The sequence below is a fragment of the Ammodytes marinus genome, assembly GCF_949987685.1.
Source record: "Ammodytes marinus genome assembly, chromosome: 13".
Classification (NCBI taxonomy): Eukaryota; Metazoa; Chordata; class Actinopteri; order Uranoscopiformes; family Ammodytidae; genus Ammodytes; species Ammodytes marinus.
Window position 1 is genome coordinate 14,504,907 of NC_137217.1, and position 20,221 is coordinate 14,525,127.

Sequence of the window (20,221 nt, forward strand, 5' to 3'; positions counted from 1 at the left end):
ATAAGATTAATGGTTTAGTCATTATGTATTGGTGGACTGTTACTACATTTATTAACTACTTAACTTAAGTATAAGTTGATCTGGATCCGAGGATACGCCACAACATGTCGTGTATCATTTTATAATATACGTAGATGCAGATGTTGATCTAAATCTTGATATGCAGTAAGTTTCTGAAACATAGACTGACAAACTGTTCATCAGACAGTGATCTAAATACCCAAGAAACTATGACTCTCGATAACTTATTCAAGTTTGTATTTTATGACTATAAGAAACCACTTTTTTGCAGTGCTTTACTACTTTCGAATGCCTATTAATTGCATACAATGCCGTAAGAGGAAGTAGAGGCTATTATCTCTATTTCCGGTTATCAAGAAGAAAACTGAAATTAATTCTAATAAACTTCTAACGGGGCACCACCCAGTTAAAGTGAGAAAGTGATAGCCAATTAGTTTAAATCAGTCTCATAAATGTACTAACTTTTCATTTGGAAGACTGATTCATCATTCAATTAATCCCTATAACCAAATCACCATAGTAGGTCAAATAAAGTTCTACAAGGAAGAGGTTGGCAAGATTCACTTTGTACAACATGAAGGAAACCAACATAATTGAACTAAAAACTTAATTTATCAATGATTAAGAGAAGGAACCATACATTATTAATGAAAATGTGTGGGCAAAGAGGGGATTGTTCTGGGTTAACCAGTCTCGGACAATTGTGGGGTGTTAAAGATAAAACCAAAGCAGATACAATATGTCAGCTAAAGCATTATATCAGAGGAGGGAGTGACTGAAAATCAATTGGAGGTCAGCATGCACTGGTCCCTCGTTTTTTCATATAAGGTGTCCATTTTTTATTTTTCCTCCCTGCCCCTTAAAGAGTCTGTGCATGCCACTCCATCAGATAGTCTGCCTAGAATCAGAGAGGAGGAGGAAGGCACAAATGAATAAGGAGCTAGTAGTAGCAATATTTTTTGAAGCGGAAAAATCTTGTGATTTATTGTGGATAGAGGAATTGAAAATGAAAAAAATTATGAATACCAGGTACATTTTGAAAGGGCGGAGGAACTTATGTATGGATCCTCTTTAAAGGTGAGAGAGGGAAGAACTTTTTTTGGCAATCTATTTGGTGGGTCAACAAAGGGAAGTATCATAGGTCCTTTGTTGTTTTCATTACTGATTGACAATGTCTATTTTGAGCAGACAACTGTATTTATACAGGAAGGAGATAAAAAGGAAATACTAATTTGGAATTTTAGATAGTGATTTGATTCTAATTGATAGAATTGTAAATAAGTGTAAAAAGGTTTTAAATGTGACAAGATGTTTGGGACCAGAGTGGGGAGCTGACAGCTATAATTATAGGCTTCATAAGATCAGTTCTTGATTAAGAGTATGTGGCATGTTGTTCAGCATCTAACACTTTGTTGGGAAAATTGGATGTAATACAGACGCGCAGCACCACACCACTCCTATACTGTAAACAATGTGCATTCCTGCACATTGATGAGGTATCCAGCCTCCTGTCTGGATTGATGAGTGTCTTTCTGAGCCATTTCACCTCACAGTGGCACAACTTTTCCACAAGTCAATGTGTCTTCTATTCAGAGAAAAAACATATGGATCCCACCAGGGTAATGAGCAGAAGCACAGTTATTTAGGTTGGATTAAAGTGCGCCTTTGTATATGTTAAAACCTTGAACTATAGTCTAGAGATTTAGCTATGAATTGAAAAAGCTTTTGGTTACAATTCAACAGACAAGAGGTTAATGGAAGGTTCTACAATATTCCATCCCCATATGTTAGATCCAATAAATAAATACAAATCTAAGGAGGATAAAAGAGTATGCTCAAAAGCCAACTTTATGTCAGGATTCGATTTTAGTGCTGGCAAAGCTTAAACTCCTCCTCAGGGGGAGCTTAACATCTTGGATCATCAACATTGTCTTCTGGCTCTGAAATGTCTTCTTCCACATCACTTATTTCCAAACAACAGAGTGTCTGAGCCTGGGTGGTGAGTCGCATATGACTTGAGTTTAACCTACCACACATGTAGCACTTCACATCAGTATTATCTTTACATCTCCTGTACCTATCCCTGCAGTCAGCAGCAGCACCTTAGAAAACATCAAACACCAAATGTTTGAAGAAAAATGTACCCATATAGGGCTATTTCAACTTCAGCAATGACAGGAATGTATTTCTGGCACCAAATTCCCAAAACTGCCAATGCCATTGGCAGATGGCTCCAAAAGCTTGATCGGATTCTTGTTTACTTGAAATATTCTTTGACTAGACATTTCTTTATTGAAAATAATAATTATCTTCATTTTCTTACAGTATTTTATTTAGGAAAAGTGCTAGTCCAGTTGCGTAGCATTAAGACACAACATAAGACTGTTGAGAGAAGCCTTATTTTCATAGATGGGTTAAAGGGAAACCAGAATCAGCAAGCGCATTTCACATTACATCATTGTATCCAAGTTTTACAGGAAAAATAACGACCATTAAAGAAAACGTCACAAAATATAAAGTACAATGGAATTATGTGTGTTTTTCTTTAACATAAACTGACCCACTGTGTGTACGTTGTGTATTATACTCATTCATATTCTTTAATAACACACTCTATCATAATGGTAGTATCACATTCTGTTGAAATGGAGGAGATGAGTGTCACGCATACTGTATATGCGTTTGACTCATATCCGTAGTATTAATTAATCACAATTTGCTTTATCAGCACATTATCAAACTGTACAAACCGTTCGGTGACTCATCACTAACCCGCTGACACATTTTCAAAGGAAAAACTTGACCTATTGGCAGATATAGTATGCTGTTATTACTTAACCTTTGTAAAATGATGATGACTTGCATGCTTATGCAAATGACAGAAAAGAGCAGTTCCAAATACATTTTAGAGTTAACTCTGAAATTAATCCATTTCAATGTTTTAAAACCTCTAAATCATGAGCTCTCGTATATTACTGTAGCATGGTTGGTTTATTTAAATACAGTATGTGTTCATTTAATGTAGCTGAATCACAATTAAACAAAAGTTGTAAATGTTTTTAATTTGTAAAAGCTTAAAGGCATGGAGATATTACTTTGACATTTGAATTTAGTGGCAATACAGAGCTATATTTACTTTGACATTTACGACCTCACATTATTCAAATATCCTGATACTGTGGATATATCTTATATCATAAAATGTATTTATTTATTTTAAATGGTTTGAGATTTCATGGTTGCTCATAAAGTGTTAAAATCTCTTGTATTTTTTATGTAAACCTTTGGAATAAACAATAAGTTTGAAGATTATTTTTTTTAAACACAGTTTTTGTTATTACATGTTAAATTAAGAAGAAATATTTAAGATTATACACCATTTATAAGCACAACAATCAATTTCAAGCAAATGTGTGGCTTTGAGCAACTTATCGTCTTTGTACAATAAAACACTTCTCAGGAGGGGAAACAAGGCCAAAAACGTTGGGTGGGCTTGTGTCCTCTGAAGTCGGTCACCAAAAAAATAAGAATCTTGACTATATTGCTCTCAGGCTTTTATTGGGTTAAAAAAAATAACTTGATGCAGTGTCTAAAATTCCTTTTAACTCTATAGGTGGAAATAGATTGACCTTCAATGGAGCTATTACAATGCAGTATTTACAACCAGTCAACCACACAAACGCCCCCGCAGAAGTACAGTTCCCTGAACACTATAAATGAACCGGATTCCTCTGTCAAACCGTCTTCAAAAGAAGCGTCAACGTTAACATCAGCATGGTGAGTTTTATGAGTAAAAAAATGTTTTGGATGATAGTTGTAATGATTGGTGATGCTTGAGAAGATGTTTGATCAAAATAATATGTAAATTAGTCCAATTACAATGCAAATATTATATATATATTTAACGGTACTACTGGACTATAATAATAATAATTATATTAATTAAAACATTTAAAATACAAACAATATATACATATATATCAAAAATAAACTCATCTTAAAAAAATACTACAATGATCTGCTGAGTTGAAGGATATCATGACTTTGGTCGTCAACAGTATCCCTCAATTAGCACTGTGTCATGCTGTTATTTATTAGTGTATAGTCTTATTATATCCTTTTAGTAAAGAGGAACCCCAGCAGCCTGCAGGTGGTAGAAGTCCTAGTCTATTCATAGGCTACAACTATAGCCTGTCCAATAAGCTTCAGTAAAGGCAAATAGTAGAGTAACAATACTTACAAACAGCCATCATGCTCCTCTCCTCAGCTCCTCTTACCGGTCCTTTTCCTGCTCTCTGGCGTCCATCGCTGTGTCTCTGCGGTGGATTCTGCCCCCACCTATGAGCGCCAAGACCCGTCCACCGGGGAGACTCTCGCCTGTGAGAAGTGTAAGCCCGGCATGCACCTGGTGGCGCACTGCACCGCCACCGAGACAACGCAGTGTGCGCCGTGCAGAGAAGATCACTACACCGAGTTTTATAACTACCTGCACAGGTGTCTGTACTGCAGCAACTTGTGCTTCGGTGACCTGGAGGTGGAGGCGGAGTGCACAGCGGTCAGCAACCGGGTGTGTCGGTGCAAAGAGGGCTTCTTCATGACAGACGACTTTTGCATCAGACACGAAGTGTGCAGGCCCGGACACGGTGTTCACACGAAAGGTATGCGTATGCCAACCTATGCAGGTGGTTTACTTGGATATTTTTGGCATCGGTTTTCTTCCATCACAGATTTAGATACCAAATAGACGATGTTATATCTTAAAATTTTAGTTTGAAAAAAAAATTCTCACTAAGAAAATTCTATATTATTTAGATTTCGTATGATTTATTTAAATTGTTCAGGTTGACACTTTCGCACATCTACATTAAATTAAACACAACTGTTATTGTTGTTTAAAACATGGAATACTATGATACATTAACACATGATTCAATCAGTCAATGTGTTAAATCAGCTCTATTGGATTTGAATAGAAATGGATGGAAACTGCTGAAATAGCGCACTATCACCTGGGCTCTGCAAGCCACAGCGCCGGTATTTTCAAACACTGTAATGACCCCATAGTTATTGTCGTTTTCTTAAGGTACGTCCCAGAGTAACACTGTTTGTGAAAAGTGTTCCAATGGCTCCTTCTCCGGCTCGTCTTCTGCGCTGGAGCCGTGCGTAAATCACCAGACGTGCGCAAACGGACAGATTGAGCTGCTCCCCGGGTCAATATTCCACGATACAGTGTGTGGATCCTGCGAAGATTTTTCCAATGGAGGTTTGAAACCTACTTGTACTTTAACGTTGTGCAATTTACGATTGGATGACAAAGTTTGTATTTCAAAGTCACATTGTACAACTTTCTTTCTCAGGTGAGGCGTTCAGGAGCTTCCTTACTGGGTTGGTCAGTAATCACAGGATGCGTCTGCCAAAAATGAAGAAGTTTGTCTCCAGGTCAGCCTATACACTCTTTTTTCACATCTCATTTCAACTACACCCTGCACCTCTTAATTAAATCAATGAATAGATGTATGCTAAAAGTCCATCATCTCCCCCCAACAGGTACGTTAATAAGTCAGGTGAGGGAAGCCGTATTAGCCGCATGGCTGCTGCCCCCAGACAGAGAGGTCCTCTCCTGGATCAAATCAGAGCGTGGCTGGCCCAGGCTCCAGAGGAGGAGCTGAAAAGACTTCCACAGATGCTGAAGGCTACAAAGCTCCACTCAATGGAAGAGAAACTCGTGAAAAGGCTCCTTGAGATTAAGCAGCAGAACCCAACCTGCAGTTTACTACTTTGATGTAGAGACTGACAGATTCCATGGTCCATACAGCACTGAATAACATATACCTCTTTCTTATGTGTCATTGTGCCTACTTGAGAACAAGTGTTTTCTTTTTATTATTGTTTTTTTAAACATATTTTACATTATATGTTTGTTTACTTTTTTATTGCAACTGCACAGTGGCATGGTGACATATGACCTGGATTATGTCATTGCCAAAATGTAGCCTGTTGATCTGGATAGTGAATGAAGGATGTGATGATCAAGATACTTATAAACTGCATACGAATTGCCTTCATTGTTGTTAGTACATCTTAAACCTCATTGTTGTTTGCACATCCTCATAAGTGACCAACGTAGGAGAAACTTAGCTAGTTCATGTGAAATATAATAATATCTAGTTTCATCGCTTAAGTGCATTACATTTTAAAATGGTTATTCAAAGGTAAGCTAAACTTGAATACATGCTATCATAGAAATGTATAACGTTCTGTCAAACCGTGTGAGTTTGTATCTGTCACGTGCTGCAGCTAAATAAAGTGCATGTGGTGATCTAAAGAGGTTGTAACGATTCAAAGCCAGTAAACCCCCTGTGGCTGCCTGTAGAAAAATCAATCCAGGCTGTGATTTAACCAAATAGCCACAAGGTGTCGCCGTCTCCCTTCTTTGACTCTTTGGTCACAGGAGACCTACATATTTTACTAGTGCAATTTTATTCATTTTTATATATAGATATTTTCACGTAATTTAAGGACAAAACCATTGAGCCTTTCTTCCAAAACGGGGTCTATGATGTTATATATATATTATTATTGTAGCCTAATAATAATATTATTATTATTTCTGGTTAGGCATATGGTTCGGTGTAAAGGTCTGACTTAACATCACAATCACACTGATTCCAAACATTATGCGTTTTAAAATAGTCTCAGACTCTTGGAAGTCTTCATTCAAACACTAGCTTTTTTACAATCATATTAATCCCATACATTATATATATATATATATATATATATATATATATATATATATATATATATATATATATATATATATATATATATATATATATATATATATATGCAACATGCTCGTTATATTCCCACCGAGATTTAGAGCGTATTTAAATTTGCAGTCCTGATTTTTTACAGTGACCTTTTTATAGACTACTTATAAGAGGCCTATGATAATCTCCTATGTTATGGCTTTATTATCCATTGGGGATAGTGTATGCCCAGTAGGTAGCCTAATGTAGGCCTATTAAGCTTGGGACAGCCCCTTCCTGAACTGCAGTACCATCATTGGATTGGGACCCTGTGGGATTCCTACGAGGACCGCTAGAGGTCCCCGGTTCCCAGCTTGGGAACCACTAGTGCAGCCTTCTCATTAATATCGGGCTGACACCACCACCAACGCCCTCCTCTTGCCACGCCACGCCGCCCCGGCATAGGATCGGCTCCCAGGCTGTCGCATCACCGAGCGGGGAGGGGCCCCGGTTCCCACTGTTGGCTGCTACTGTATTACCGACAGCTTTACGATAGGCCAGCGGACGGAGAGGATGTGCGTGAGCGCTGCCTGGATCTTTTCATCTTCCCTGAAGCGCACAATCTGCTGGGTTCCAACATGATTCTAAGGAAACTCTAGCGGTGTTTTTTTTCTATGCTTTCATGCAACATCTGAAGCCCCGCGCTGTTTGACTCGGAAATATATGCGCTAAGAGAAACGTGGATCCTACATTGTCCGGGCACCGCGAGAAGAGGAGAGGAGCATGTAACCGGGAGAAACGCACCGGCGGCGGCGTTAGCACCACCTGACACCTCTCTCTTTCTATCCGGCGCTCCTTGTTTCCTCGTTATTTGAGGCTTTTCGATGCGTTGACTGAACACTTGTCATTGTTTTGGATATTACCGGACAGCAAAAATGAGCGAAGAAGTGTCAGAGGTTCCCAAAGAGCTCCTGGGTAAGAACACACCACTCCACTGTAGCCCATGTGTCCAGACTGGATGGAACAATCACTGATACCGCCTCTGATCGTACCCCTAATTCAAAGCGTGCATGTGCTCTTCAAAGTCCTTTATTGACCTCTTTAAACTAATACAATGAAATGTAGCCTATCAGACACAGGCTGTAGCCTATACAGCCATGCATATTGTGAATGAGACACAATAGTAATGCTATGATCCCTCCCACAGTGTTGATAGTAGACCCATCCCTACAGCTGTATTGTGAAATTATCGTTGTGTTAAATTGTGTTCTCTTCCAAATAACATAGTAGCATTACTATAATTCATTCCTATGATGAAACAGTCAAATACCATACTTGACTTTACAGTATAAACAGGCTGGTTATAATTTCTCAGTGAGACTGTAAATGCTGCAGTACACATGGAGAATTGCTACTGTTGATCCAGTTGCCAGTACTATTATTTTAATATGCCAGCCCTGAAGCCCGTATTTGGAAGTTTAGCAAAATAGTTTAAGTATGAGTGGCAATGCAGCATGTCAATCCTGCATGTTTATTTCCCCCACTGGAACCTTGTTCCACTCTCCCCATGAGTTTTAATATATAGCTGGTTTAGCCTCAATCTGTCTGTCCTATAGGCATGCAGTCTTCCATGTTCCTTATTTCTTATTGTACTGATTTGTGGACATACCTTGAAGTCCTGTGGTCGGTTTGGTTCAAGCTCGGGGTCTCTTTGTTTGGCAAAGTAGCTAGGTTTTTGACACCTCAGTGCAATGTGGGACAAGCAAAAGTGCTTGTGGACACACATGAGCCCACAATGTTGTTTTTACTCCGCCCCATTTGAAGAGATTCAACAGTGTATTCTGTAGATGTGGCTTAAAGGAAAACTACCAGGTCATCATGTAGTCACTCGGTCAGGCGTGTGCATTCATTCACTGAGTCACAGATTTATTTTTGTTCTGCCAGTCCGCTGCTCAGAAAGATAGAGACAGGACACTAAAGTATGCTCGCCTTTTTCAGTTTGATGTGGGGATTTCAGCCCCTTACTGTCAGTATGTAGCCATATTAATCTGTTAACATCAACTAAACTACTACTGTTTCTCTTGAAGTATTATTTATGGCTGCACCTTTCCATTTATATGGGATGTATCTTTCATCATGTTATACACATTTCCAAAAAATAATAATAATGGATAGGATTTATATAGCGCTTTATTCCCTTAGGACCCAAAGCGCTTACAGGGTTCCAAGTTCCATTCATTCACACACAGTCATACCGGTGGAGGTAAACTACAATAGTAGCCACAGCTGCCCTGGGGCAGACTGACGGAAGCGTGGCTGCCATTCCGCGCTAACAGCCCCTCCGACCACCACCTCAAACATACAGCAGTCATACACATTCACGCCAGGCAAGGTGGGTGAAGTGTCTTGCTCAGGGAAACAACAACCATGACACAGGTGGCCATGCGGGGATCGAACCGCCAACCCTTGGATCATTGGCCAACCCGCTCTACCAACTGAGCCACGGTCGCCCCAAAGAAAGATATCTGCCTAATATTTCTGTCATTGGACATGTTGGGATCCCTTGTACATGCAATCTGCAAGCTTGTAGTCAAATTCCCTTTTTGTCGAAATCAGTGAATATCTCCTCCTAACGATACCTGTCCGTGCTGTGTGTGCGCTGAAAAAAAAAATCCAGTGTTAACCCACAGCCAAGGCTCTGTAAAATGGTTTACATACCCTTTGTTTACATGCCTGTTTACAGAGCCTAGTCTGTGTATTAACACCAGATTTATTTTCAGTGCACATCATACAGGTATCGTGAGGAGATATTCACTGATTTTGACAACAAGCGTTCTTTAAGTTTTCCTAACGCAATTCAAACAAAAGAATTAGCCTTCCAGATTTCTCAATGTCAAACTTCCATTCAATCTTAGATTAACAGGATCTCTACCACTTCACTCTCCTTGATAAGGATCTGATTCCTGCTAACTCATTTGCCCAACATTGAGCGCCCAACAATTGATGCAAGGAATTTGTTTTGTCATGATCCCGTGTCTTGATGAGTGCATATTAAGTAGCCATTGTATGGAACAGCCACTGGTGAGGGTGATTCATCATCATCATTATGCCTCAGATAGACACAGCATAGACAACATATGGCTTTTCACAAGTCACTGATACTATTACATTGTGCTCTTGCCACTATATATTGAAACAAATTATTGTATCATCTGCCTGGTCATGCAGTAAACAGTCAGCACAAGATTAGCTGAGGATGCCAAAACTAAAGAAAAATCACATGTTTGTGCGGCATGTACTCGAACACTTTATCCAATGAGATGAAATAGGAGAGAAAAAGGCGCAAACCTTTTGAACGATGTCTCAAATGATGTCTGGGAAATATTTAATTTGAGGGGATAAGGGAAGTAAAACTAACTACCAATCAATCACAGTCCAACAGGCAGCTGAAGTGCTATCTTCATCGGTGTAAAAAACAACAGGTCTTATCGGGGTCATCGTCAAAACACCAATCTGGATTGGCTGAGGCTCAATTAATGGGAGAGTGACATTATTGGCTTGTGAATTGTTAGTTTGAGCATTTACAAGGCCATAGGTCTCCCGTTTCCCCACCTTCCACACAAGTCCCTGCTGATGTTCATCCTAGTGTGACCAAGTCACCCTGTCACAGTTTAAATAAATGAACAGAAAAATTTAATAAGCAGAATAAGAGTGATAAATGAGTCTGTCAGGAGCTTTTTCTGTCCCAACTGCCCAGACTCATTAAAAACTTAATATGATTAACTTCGTGGAGAAACTCCTTCCAGACATCAATGGGTTGTTGGGTGTCTGAGGCTTTTGTTGTTGCCAGGTTGGCCGATGTGCCACTTTCTATTTAGCCTAATTTATAAGTTTCACTTTGATCTGATGATGGTTTGAGGAAAAGGGGCCTGTAGGCGAGGATGTGTGTGTGTGCCAGCGAGGACAGATGTACACACACACACACACAGTATCCCTCTCTGTCTCAGACCATATCACAAGCTGTGTGGTGGGTGAATGAGGAGCGTGGAGAGGCGGCTGACCCAGTTCTGCTCTGGGAGCCAGTTCCCTGGCAGCTGGGAACACTACTGAGTGTGAACAATCAATCTGAACACTGGAAAACTGAACCCTCAGCATATTAATGGTAGATTATTTTCAGTATTTCTTAATTGTTTGATTATTTTTTAATTTATTGTCTTAATTCATAGAAAGAAAGTCTTTAATATCCTTGTTTTTCAACCAACCATCGCTGCAAAATTATTAATGCATTGAATTTCCGATTATGAAAAACAAGGGGAGAAAAAAAGGGGAATTCTTACTTTGAATAAGGTTGAACCGAGAAATATTTGGCAATTTTAGTCAGGCTGAAAATCTGTTTTTCAGTCGGCCACTTTAAACTAGGCTTAATAATAACAGCTATATAATTGAAATGTTGACATTAATGGACATTGGTAATCCCATGTCCTTTGTTCTTTTTCATTTGCATCAGCACTTGTGCTAAAGATTGAAATGCTTGGAACTGTTAGATGGATCTAACAGTTCCAAACAAATTTAGGCTACTGTATTTATGTCCAGCTCAAGATGAATCAAATAATATTTGATTTCTCTCATGCCACCATCAGGTCAAACCTTTCAATAATTTAGTTTATGACCAAATACCTGCATGCTAATGCAATAAGCTTAGATAGTGAACGTGGTATACATTGTAGGGCCTACTTGCTAAACATATGCAAGTTATCATTGTTGTTGTGAGCATATGAGCATGCTAAGGTTAGGATTTAGTTTGAAGTTCCCACAAGTGCAGCCATGGCTCTGTCGACACTTAAATAGATTTAGATTTACTGGCAAGATATTTTCCAAATATTTGTGTGTGAGTCTCCTTTTCTTCTGTCCTGTTTTGTGTGCAGAGAGTGTGAGGGATGCAGTGGGGAGAAAGGTGAAGCTGTCGCTGAGGAAAAGAGTCAAACTGGAGATCAAAGGAGACAAGACGGAGAACAGAGTGTTGGTGAGTCAACTCGTGCCGCTTTCAAGTTACTTCTTCATTACTGGGTAGTACAATCTTTGTCCGTCTTCTTTATACCACGTGTTTGTCTCTGCTTTTGAAATCTACACATTTCGTTGGATAACGTCAAAATCTCCCTGCCTTTTTCTCTTTCATCCTAAGCACTTGAAAGACATTCCTAATTTCAACCTGTACTGTGAGCTTTTGCTTCATTGCATTGTTGCTAATTTAATCGAAGAAAATGACAGTAACTGAAAATCTGGGTAACTGGGATTTTTCTCTGGCTCTGAATTTTGTGTGTGTGTGTGTGTGTGTGTGTGTGTGTGTGTGTGTGTGTGTGTGTGTGTGTGTGTGTGTGTGTGTGTGTGTTACTGTCCCTGTCCCTGCCCCAATAATGTAATCCATTCATCCAGTCACACCTCCGACTCTGAATCCACATCTCGTTGTGTCTATTGGCCAGGTGGAAAAGGCAGCTCAGACCATTAACCGCTGACAGCGGGGCAGTAATTGTCAACTGAACGCTAAATAATTAATTCCTGGTAGATCATTAAAAATGCATATTGGCTGTTCCTGGGCATCAATTTGATAAGAAGCCATAAGATAGTAATGAACAGAACAGTTCCATCAGTAAGTCAGGGTCCGAGCAGGGTTCATAAGGTTTTTCCTGGTTCTTTTAGGATGCTCTCACTTGCTGTGAAGGATTCAGCGCAGTGTTTAATACGTGTGGCCTCGGGTGGAGCCTTTTATTCGTACAACTCTCAGCGGAGAGTGAAGTGCTTTTAGTTATACGGCTCTGAGTGGGATAGACAAAAGAAAAGTCTTTAAAAGCTTTGTGAACACGCCTGCACACGGCCAATTCATCTGCATTTTGGATGTGATATTGTGTGACATTAACAAGAATGAACAAGAAGCCAGACCCATGGGTGTGTTTAACTTTAACAATATCAGGACAATTGTATTTACTGTAGAAACTTTGATTTGTATCACCTCATAAGCAGAGAGAGAGGTGAGAGAAAGAAAAAATATTAGTTTCCCCTTCACATTTACCATACACGCTAAATGATCTGGGAGCACGCTGAGGTGAGCCGCAGCAGGAGAAAGTCTATGTAAGAAAATTGGACTCGTCAGTAAATGTAATGTAATCGTTAACCAGAGACACTTAATTTCTTCTAAAAGCTCTATGTGAGGATTTTACCAGGGAAATATCAATGTCTAGTATATTTACCAGTGTTGTAGTTTCCCCCACAATTCAACAAGGTATTAATCGTGTTGCACTACAGGATGTACTTCTGGGCATTCTGCCCATATGAAAGTGCTAAAAATTGTAGTGGAAATGCCTTTGAGAGGGAAGTCTGTGAAAAATTTGAGAATTAACCAAATGGATCTGTCACGTCCTTGAATTTTCACTTACAGTATGCATGTGTTACACAGGCCTGTGTTTCCTGTTCTCAAGTGCAAATGCAAGGCAGAAAAAACACTTTAGTTGCTTCATGTCACCAAAAGTAAAAAATAAATCTAATAAATCTAATCCCCGGGCGCTGCTATCACTAAGAAACAAATTAATGTCTGTCAAAAACGTTAGCGTCCTTAACATAACTTTTTAATTTACCTAACTTTAACTCAATTTAACTTTTTATAAAATGTATTTTTGTTGTGCTTGGTTTGGGTCAAACCCTATTGACGTGGTTATGACAACAATGTGATCACGTGGGAGGCTGGAGACAGAGGCTAGTAGTGAGCACACACAGTACCACCAAACAATGCAAAGAAGTGGGAGTTAGTACTGGGAAGTGAGGAATTCCAGTGGAGTGGTTCTGGTATTTCATCCAGACGCAGAGCATGAGAATGACTCGGTGAGTTTGCATCGACGCTCTGCTTGAGCACACTGAACAAATAAAGCACTGTTTGTTGTTCTGCAGAAAAACCCAGTTTGAGAAACCGATTATGCAGGAAATGGCTCACAGGGAACACAAACACATCGCAGACTGGTAGCCCTATGAGCAGTATCTAATGTTAGACATTGTTTTGAGATCAGATGTTGTAATAAAATAAATGTTGGTTCTGTAAAGTGAAAAACAAAGTCTCAAGTTAAAGGTCAGAGGGCCGCTCTGTTGATTTAACACACGAGGATCACTTTACTGTGAAAACAGTTGTATAATCTCTCCAGTGGCTCTGGGTGAGCTTTTCGTTTTTCTGGAGTTTGACTCAAAACGGACTTAAAGTCAGGATATCTCCGCCTCTGCTTCAAAGCTGTGTGTCGAAAGTCCTTATTTTCACACACTATAAACTTTAACCATGTGACACATTAAATCCTCCACACTGCAATTCATACATTTTTCAACATGTATATGATCATTCATAAAAAAGCATGTCATCAAAATGGTTCTTAACCTTATCTGCACTTTCACAGATGGGTTAACTGCTCAAGAACATGCTTTATACAGATTATATTTGTACACCTTTTAAGATTTGAGATTCACTTTATTTTCCTTTCAATTGACTTGGCTATGCCTCTTTACACTAATTAAAAAATAACTTTAACAAAGTTTGACAATGAGTCAGATGGTGTTATACAGTAAGTCTGTGCTTGTACATGTTTGACAAGGGCAAAATGTGTCAAATCTGTATTAACAAATGATATGAGCATATGCAGCACTGCTGCCGTCTGTTAAAGAGTAATCAAGTTCATCTGGGTGGCTAAGATATGAAGAGACAAAGTTAATGGACTGACTAATGCTGCTGCCTGCACCCTCGGGTGTGACATAGTTTGATTTCTTCAGACAATGTTACTCTATTCACACAGCAGTGATGTTCATACCAAAACAATCACTGTTTCCTCTCAACTTGTTTAGGATGTTTTATCAAGTTACACCTACAAAATATTATATTTGAGATTTTAAACCATTATAAATTATAATTTAGCACCTGTATACTATTATTATTACCCATGTGTATTAGTGGCCTGATGCATGTAATGCATGAGCTGTATGTTCTAGTGTGGTACTTCCAACAGACCACCTCAAATGTCAAACACACAACCCATCAATCTCCCACTGTGATTTACAATCCAGATTTTATGTTTTTTCTATTGACACTGATTGAACCTTCCGTTGACATGAAGTAGAGAGTTTGATTTACTTTATACCATGCAGGGAATCTGCCTACAGCACAGATAATAAGGGTAGGCTACCAATATGGTTATTTCCACTATCAATTTGCTTGTCTCTGAAATACACACAAAGCCCTCCCCCCTTTTCCCCCACCAAGCTGGGCTCAGACTGAGAGTGGAGCACTACTGCCCGAGGCCTCTCTTAAGCACACTAAAGCCTGATAGATACAGTCATCTCCCTCCTTTGAAGACACTGGGATGAAGGAGGTAGAGATAATAACATCAGTCCATCAAACACACCCCGGGAAAGGGCAGAGGAGGGTGGACGGGAGACGGAAAGAGAGGAGAAAAAAGGGCAATGACATGTACTGTAAGGGATGGAGGGAATCAAGAAGAAAAAAACTGTGGACTATAACTCTGAAAGTTTGACAGGCAGAAATCACCAGGGAGACAGTGTGAAGCTGGAAAAAATGGAGACAACCCAGTAAACATTGCACAGAGCTATAGTTTGGCATTGTTTTAAGAGATAAAGTATTTTTGATATAATACAAATTCTATGGATCTACATTTTTTACTTTGATGCTTGGCTTTGCTGATTTGATGGCAGTGACGATCAGTTGGGTCATCAGCCATGATGATGGTCCAGAATGAAATATCTCGTCAACTACTGAATGGATTGCTCAGAGGATGAATCTCAATGATTTAATCATCCCTTGACTTGACGTTTTGAGTGAAATGTTTGACAACTTTTGGAGTTGGATTGTAGCTATTGTAGAATGTGCGAATTTATGCTGCTATGTTTCACTCTTGTTGTCTAAATGTTACTCGTGTAGCGTTACTTCTCTGGCTACTTCTTTGGCTTCTTTGGATCTTTTGGCTACCATTCTAAAGAATTACACTACATGGGTTGGCATAGTGTCCAACCTTCTCATGATCCCTTAGTGTGCAAAGGAAGTTCATGTGTTTGTGTATGTGCACTATCCAGAGACTGTCACCAATGGTTAACTGCTTTATTGCATCTCATTGTTTGCTTTGTATGTGGGACTGGCACTAACACAGCACAGATGACACAGTGTAAAACAAAGCTGCTGCTACTCATATAAGACATGATCTCAATCCGCAGGTTTTTAAGGACAGCATGGACCACACATATTAACCCTCCTAATTTCACATACTTGACTCTTGAAGACTATTATACCATGTCGGTTGAAAAAAAAATCTGCTGTGTCAATCAAAATTTGTTACATATTTTTCCAGTGTGGATTTTTCCAAACTGTGCTTACCCTTGGGTATATTTCCCTGTCAGATCCCTCAAACTTGCAGCGTGTCCTCACATGACCCTGCCAATTAAAGCCTCGAAGACTATTCTAAAAAAAGTTTTACTTCAGCGATATGCCAACAGAAAGTTTAGCCATTTCTGAGTCCGTCATGGACGGAAACCAGGCTGTTGTGAAATAACAAGCCACTGAGGCATTTGCATAAATATTGTGTGTTTGGGAAAAAAGTTTGAGAACCGCATGCTAACGCCTATGAACAGGCCGAGGCTTAAAATATAGTACGAATCTTTTTGCTTGATATCCTTCTCTCCTTTTTCTGCTGTACCTCGTGGTTTGTCATTAGGGACAGTGAGAAAAAAAGGAAGTGACCCAGTTCTGTACTCCCTGATGATCACCTGTGATGTCTACCCATGGGAACCAGCAGTAGTAGTATCTTGTGTTAGTGTTGGTACTAAAATCTCTTTCTTGAAGGCTGCAGAGCAAATATCTGTCACATTTTAAATTCCCTTTGATAATATACTCTGGTGGCCAGTCTTTGCTTCAGGCTGTTGGAATTGTTTCATCATGTGGCTACTTCCTTTACAGAAATAACTGAAAAGATTATAACATAAATCTGAATAAGTTGCTATTTTTACATTTACAAGTATTGTTAGCTCTGGTTGGTTGGTTGGTTGCTAAATATGTTCCTGTTATTACAGAATGAGAGAAAAATATTATTAAAGTTAAGGGTGTTATATAAGATATTATTGTGCAATATTTTTAAATAGGAAAATTGCAAAGTGCACCTTTCTGTGAAGAACAATCATTTTGGCATGCTGATGAGACATACTCTTTTTGTCTTTTCTTTCTTTTTCTCAACAAGAGATTCAGTGGTTGTATGTAATGTGAGATTCATGGTCAAAGCAGTCTGACTAAATCCACAGTGACCTCACAGGATACCTCTCTGCCCATTTAAATCTATTTTTAGTTTTTGCTTTTATTTTTGAGGTTGGGAATCATTTTGTATATACAGTACATTATGCATTTGAATATCTTGCTCAGTTGAGTGAACATGAACATAGAAATACTATTCTTTGTTCTTTAACTGAGGTTCAGCCTGAGTTCAAACGATAATAATGCTGTTTGGCACATGGTCATTGAGTCTATTAAATAGTTAACTCTGCTTCAAAGTCCTCTGTGTTTTCAGCCATCATGCTGTGGTGATTATTAACATAATTGAGGTGGACATTCAGAGCTAACCAGGCGGAACCAAAGTGTCTAACCCGTCACCGTTTCCTGTGTTTTGTCAGAACATTTTGCGATTCACGCAATCACACTCACAATTGCAATTTTCTAGCAATGTTTTCAATTCGATTCTGAGGATTAACTTAACTTGATTGTAGATCAAAAAACAAGATACAAAATGTGCCAAAATGATTCATCTGGTTCAAGTGCACAAAGTGTTATGTTCAGGGATGCATTAGTTTTCCGACCAACGGTCCAAAACACTTGTTGTTAAATTAATCAACTAATTGTTGCAGTCCTACTTTTTATATTGAAAATGGACAAAATTGCCTCTCAAAACAAACAATCCAATATGCAGCATTTTGTTTTGGCGTGTTTTGATGGTATTTTTGGATCACTCGTTAATTAACCCAGTTTTTCTTTCAAATGCAATCATGCCTATGATCAATTTAGAGTTATCAATCCCCTTTACTTGCAACTTGTGAGGGGAAATGTAAAAACAGCAGCAATACAGAAAGGTCCCAGCTGGCCCTGGTGAGGATTAAATTCACCTTGATGCTGCTCGACATGGTTCGTTAACTCACACAGATCAAAATACGGATATATTAAAACATTTAAACAACAGTCAGAGATAATCTCATTTGATACACTTCTCAAACAGAGCAATGTATAGAATGAATTAACCCTTAAAAGCACTTCACTGTGAGTCGCTGGTTTGCTGTGTCATCCCGTGACCAATTCAGCTAAAGCTGTCTTTCAGAACAGACTGAATGCAGATGCTAATTAAGGTTAGTCAGGGAGTTTAATTTTAGCATCCACACCATGCTACCAGATGTTAAAATTTCTGGCTCTCTCTGAGTGGATTGGTTTCTGTAAAGTGGTAGGACGTACTCAGCTGAATGAGCCGGTTAATAAGGAGGAAATGCTTGTGTGTGTTTGTGTGTTTAAGTGAGTGTTCGTGTGTGTTAAGTCCAACTCTACCTTGTGGACAAGGACCACATGTCCCAGGATTGTCTCTCAGCACTTTGCACACCGAAATGGAAAACATCAATCCACTTTACACTTGTTTAAAAATGTAAGAAATGTTGGGGAAGGAATTTAAATTATATTAAATTTAAGTAAATTAAGTACTATATCACTGAAAGTGTAACTTTCAAAATAAAAGTCTCAGCGAAATCCACATAGGATTTTACAAAAACTTTTGCCTTGTCATTGTGTAGTGCAACAATATTAGTACATTAGTACTCAACAGAGTTTATTTTTATTTCTGTTGTGTATTCATTTGAAATGCTGACGCAGCTTACATTGGTGTGTATGAATCACATGAATGGATCACATTTTCAGGATACAGTTGAACATGCTCATTATGTCCTATAGTCTGTTTCCTCACTGTCACACTTTAAATGCTGAGTATCTATAATCGACCTCCCTCCATGTTGTATTACGCTCCATCAAGCTGAATATTTTTTTTATATAGCAAGGCTTAGCATGTTTGCATCCCACAATGCCCTACAAACGCCTCCCTGGGGGGATATTAACTGGCCACACAGCCTGGCATTATGCAAGCCCCTCCCACAGTCATTCATCTTCGTTATCTCATAGGTCAGGGTCATTGTCACTCAGTCAGTCTGAGTATTATAATTGTCTCTGCTTGAGGGTCATTGGATTGGTTGACTTTGGTTTTATCTTTCATATACAGTAACTGATTTACAAAATGTCTGGTTTCAAGCGGGATGGAATTTGTTCATAGTTTGAGTTTTATAATAACATACAATGCATATTTTTTGCAACGTCTGCTGGACTGGCCTCATCGGCCCTGTCTCTTGTGAGTCCTGTTTGGTCTTAATGTAAAGAGTTGGCCTGGTTGCCTAGTGTGTACAGTGTCAGCCTGCTCTCATTGAATGTCATTGAATTGGGTTAGTACTTTTGTAGGTCACAGCAACTGTCTGCATTGATTGGATGATAATGACATTTGTGCACAATGTCATAGTTAACAGCAACAAAAACAAGTGGGTCTAATCAATGTGATGTTTTCTGCCAAAACACTGAAGCCTGAGTGACAGTATGTCTCTTCCACAGAGGCTTGCCTATCAGGTTGGCGCCTGTATGATGGGAATTTGTCTTTAGACCAATATTTTAACCTTGGGGATTATTCAGAGAGTGTCTTTTTAAACCAGATCGATACAGATTAGAGGAGGGTGGATGCAGCTCTTGTTGCAATATGCTTTAATATCGCAATGTAGCATCGGAAATACCCTCCCTGGTCAGTGTGCTGTGTTGTCCTTGTGCGCAGTCATGTGTGCTAATGTTTCCATGTGAGGGTGTACTCATCATGAGAATGGATTTTGACGGATCAGCAGAATAATGGAACAGCGATATTGGGGTTTTATGACCCTCCCGCTATTAAATATAATATTTCCTCAACACTGTTCGGCTGAAATAGGTGTAACATTTATTTATTTTAAATATAGCTTTGATGATTGTTACAGTACTAAGATATGTTGCTCTCTATCCCTAAAATGGTCTGTTTTTCCTGTCAAACGATGACGATCCAACCAATTAAAGTTACTTTCCCAATTCTCGGGTTTTCTGATTCCTCTCTAGTTTTTTTTAATTATGGTCCTCACAGAAAGCCCAGTATTAGTTCCAAATATTATCTCCATCCTCTTTTTTTGATTATTTTTTTCATGTGATTCTAATCAGGATCAAGATCTAAACCACTCAAACTGTTTTTAACATTAAGTGTGTATGTGTGCACGTGTGTGTCTCTGTTGAATGCTGCCTGCCTGATGTTATCTACATACTCCAGAGGGAAACC

The 20,221-nt window shown here is 39.0% G+C and overlaps 2 protein-coding genes across 2 annotated transcripts in view; both read left to right on the plus strand.

Moving 5' to 3' along the window:
* Positions 1–3,785: 3,785 nt before the first annotated feature.
* LOC307259083 (tumor necrosis factor receptor superfamily member 11A-like) lies at positions 3,786–5,833 on the plus strand. Its single transcript, XM_080038818.1, has 5 exons — positions 3,786–3,798; positions 4,289–4,679; positions 5,105–5,284; positions 5,379–5,460; positions 5,569–5,833. Exons 1-5 carry the CDS (start codon positions 3,796–3,798, stop codon positions 5,801–5,803), a joined length of 891 nt encoding a protein of 296 aa, XP_079894944.1. The 5' UTR covers positions 3,786–3,795; the 3' UTR covers positions 5,804–5,833.
* Positions 5,834–7,708: 1,875 nt separating this feature from the next.
* LOC307259390 (F-actin-uncapping protein LRRC16A-like) overlaps positions 7,709–20,221 on the plus strand; it is a gene marked incomplete at its 5' end in the record, with an annotated part of 62,406 nt that continues 49,893 nt past the window's right edge. Inside the window, 2 exons of the mRNA XM_080039204.1 lie at positions 7,709–7,748; positions 11,699–11,796. Of these exons, the coding sequence (XP_079895330.1) occupies positions 7,709–7,748; positions 11,699–11,796 (138 nt within the window). The remainder of the gene's footprint in view (positions 7,749–11,698; positions 11,797–20,221) is intronic.

Bases quoted from the DNA above. Each gene is read 5' to 3' on its own strand.
- LOC307259083 (XM_080038818.1), top strand. The intron at 4,680-5,104 runs GTATGCGTATGC...CGTTTTCTTAAG, and splicing joins ACACGGTGTTCACACGAAAG to GTACGTCCCAGAGTAACACT. The intron at 5,461-5,568 runs GTCAGCCTATAC...TCCCCCCAACAG, and splicing joins ATGAAGAAGTTTGTCTCCAG to GTACGTTAATAAGTCAGGTG.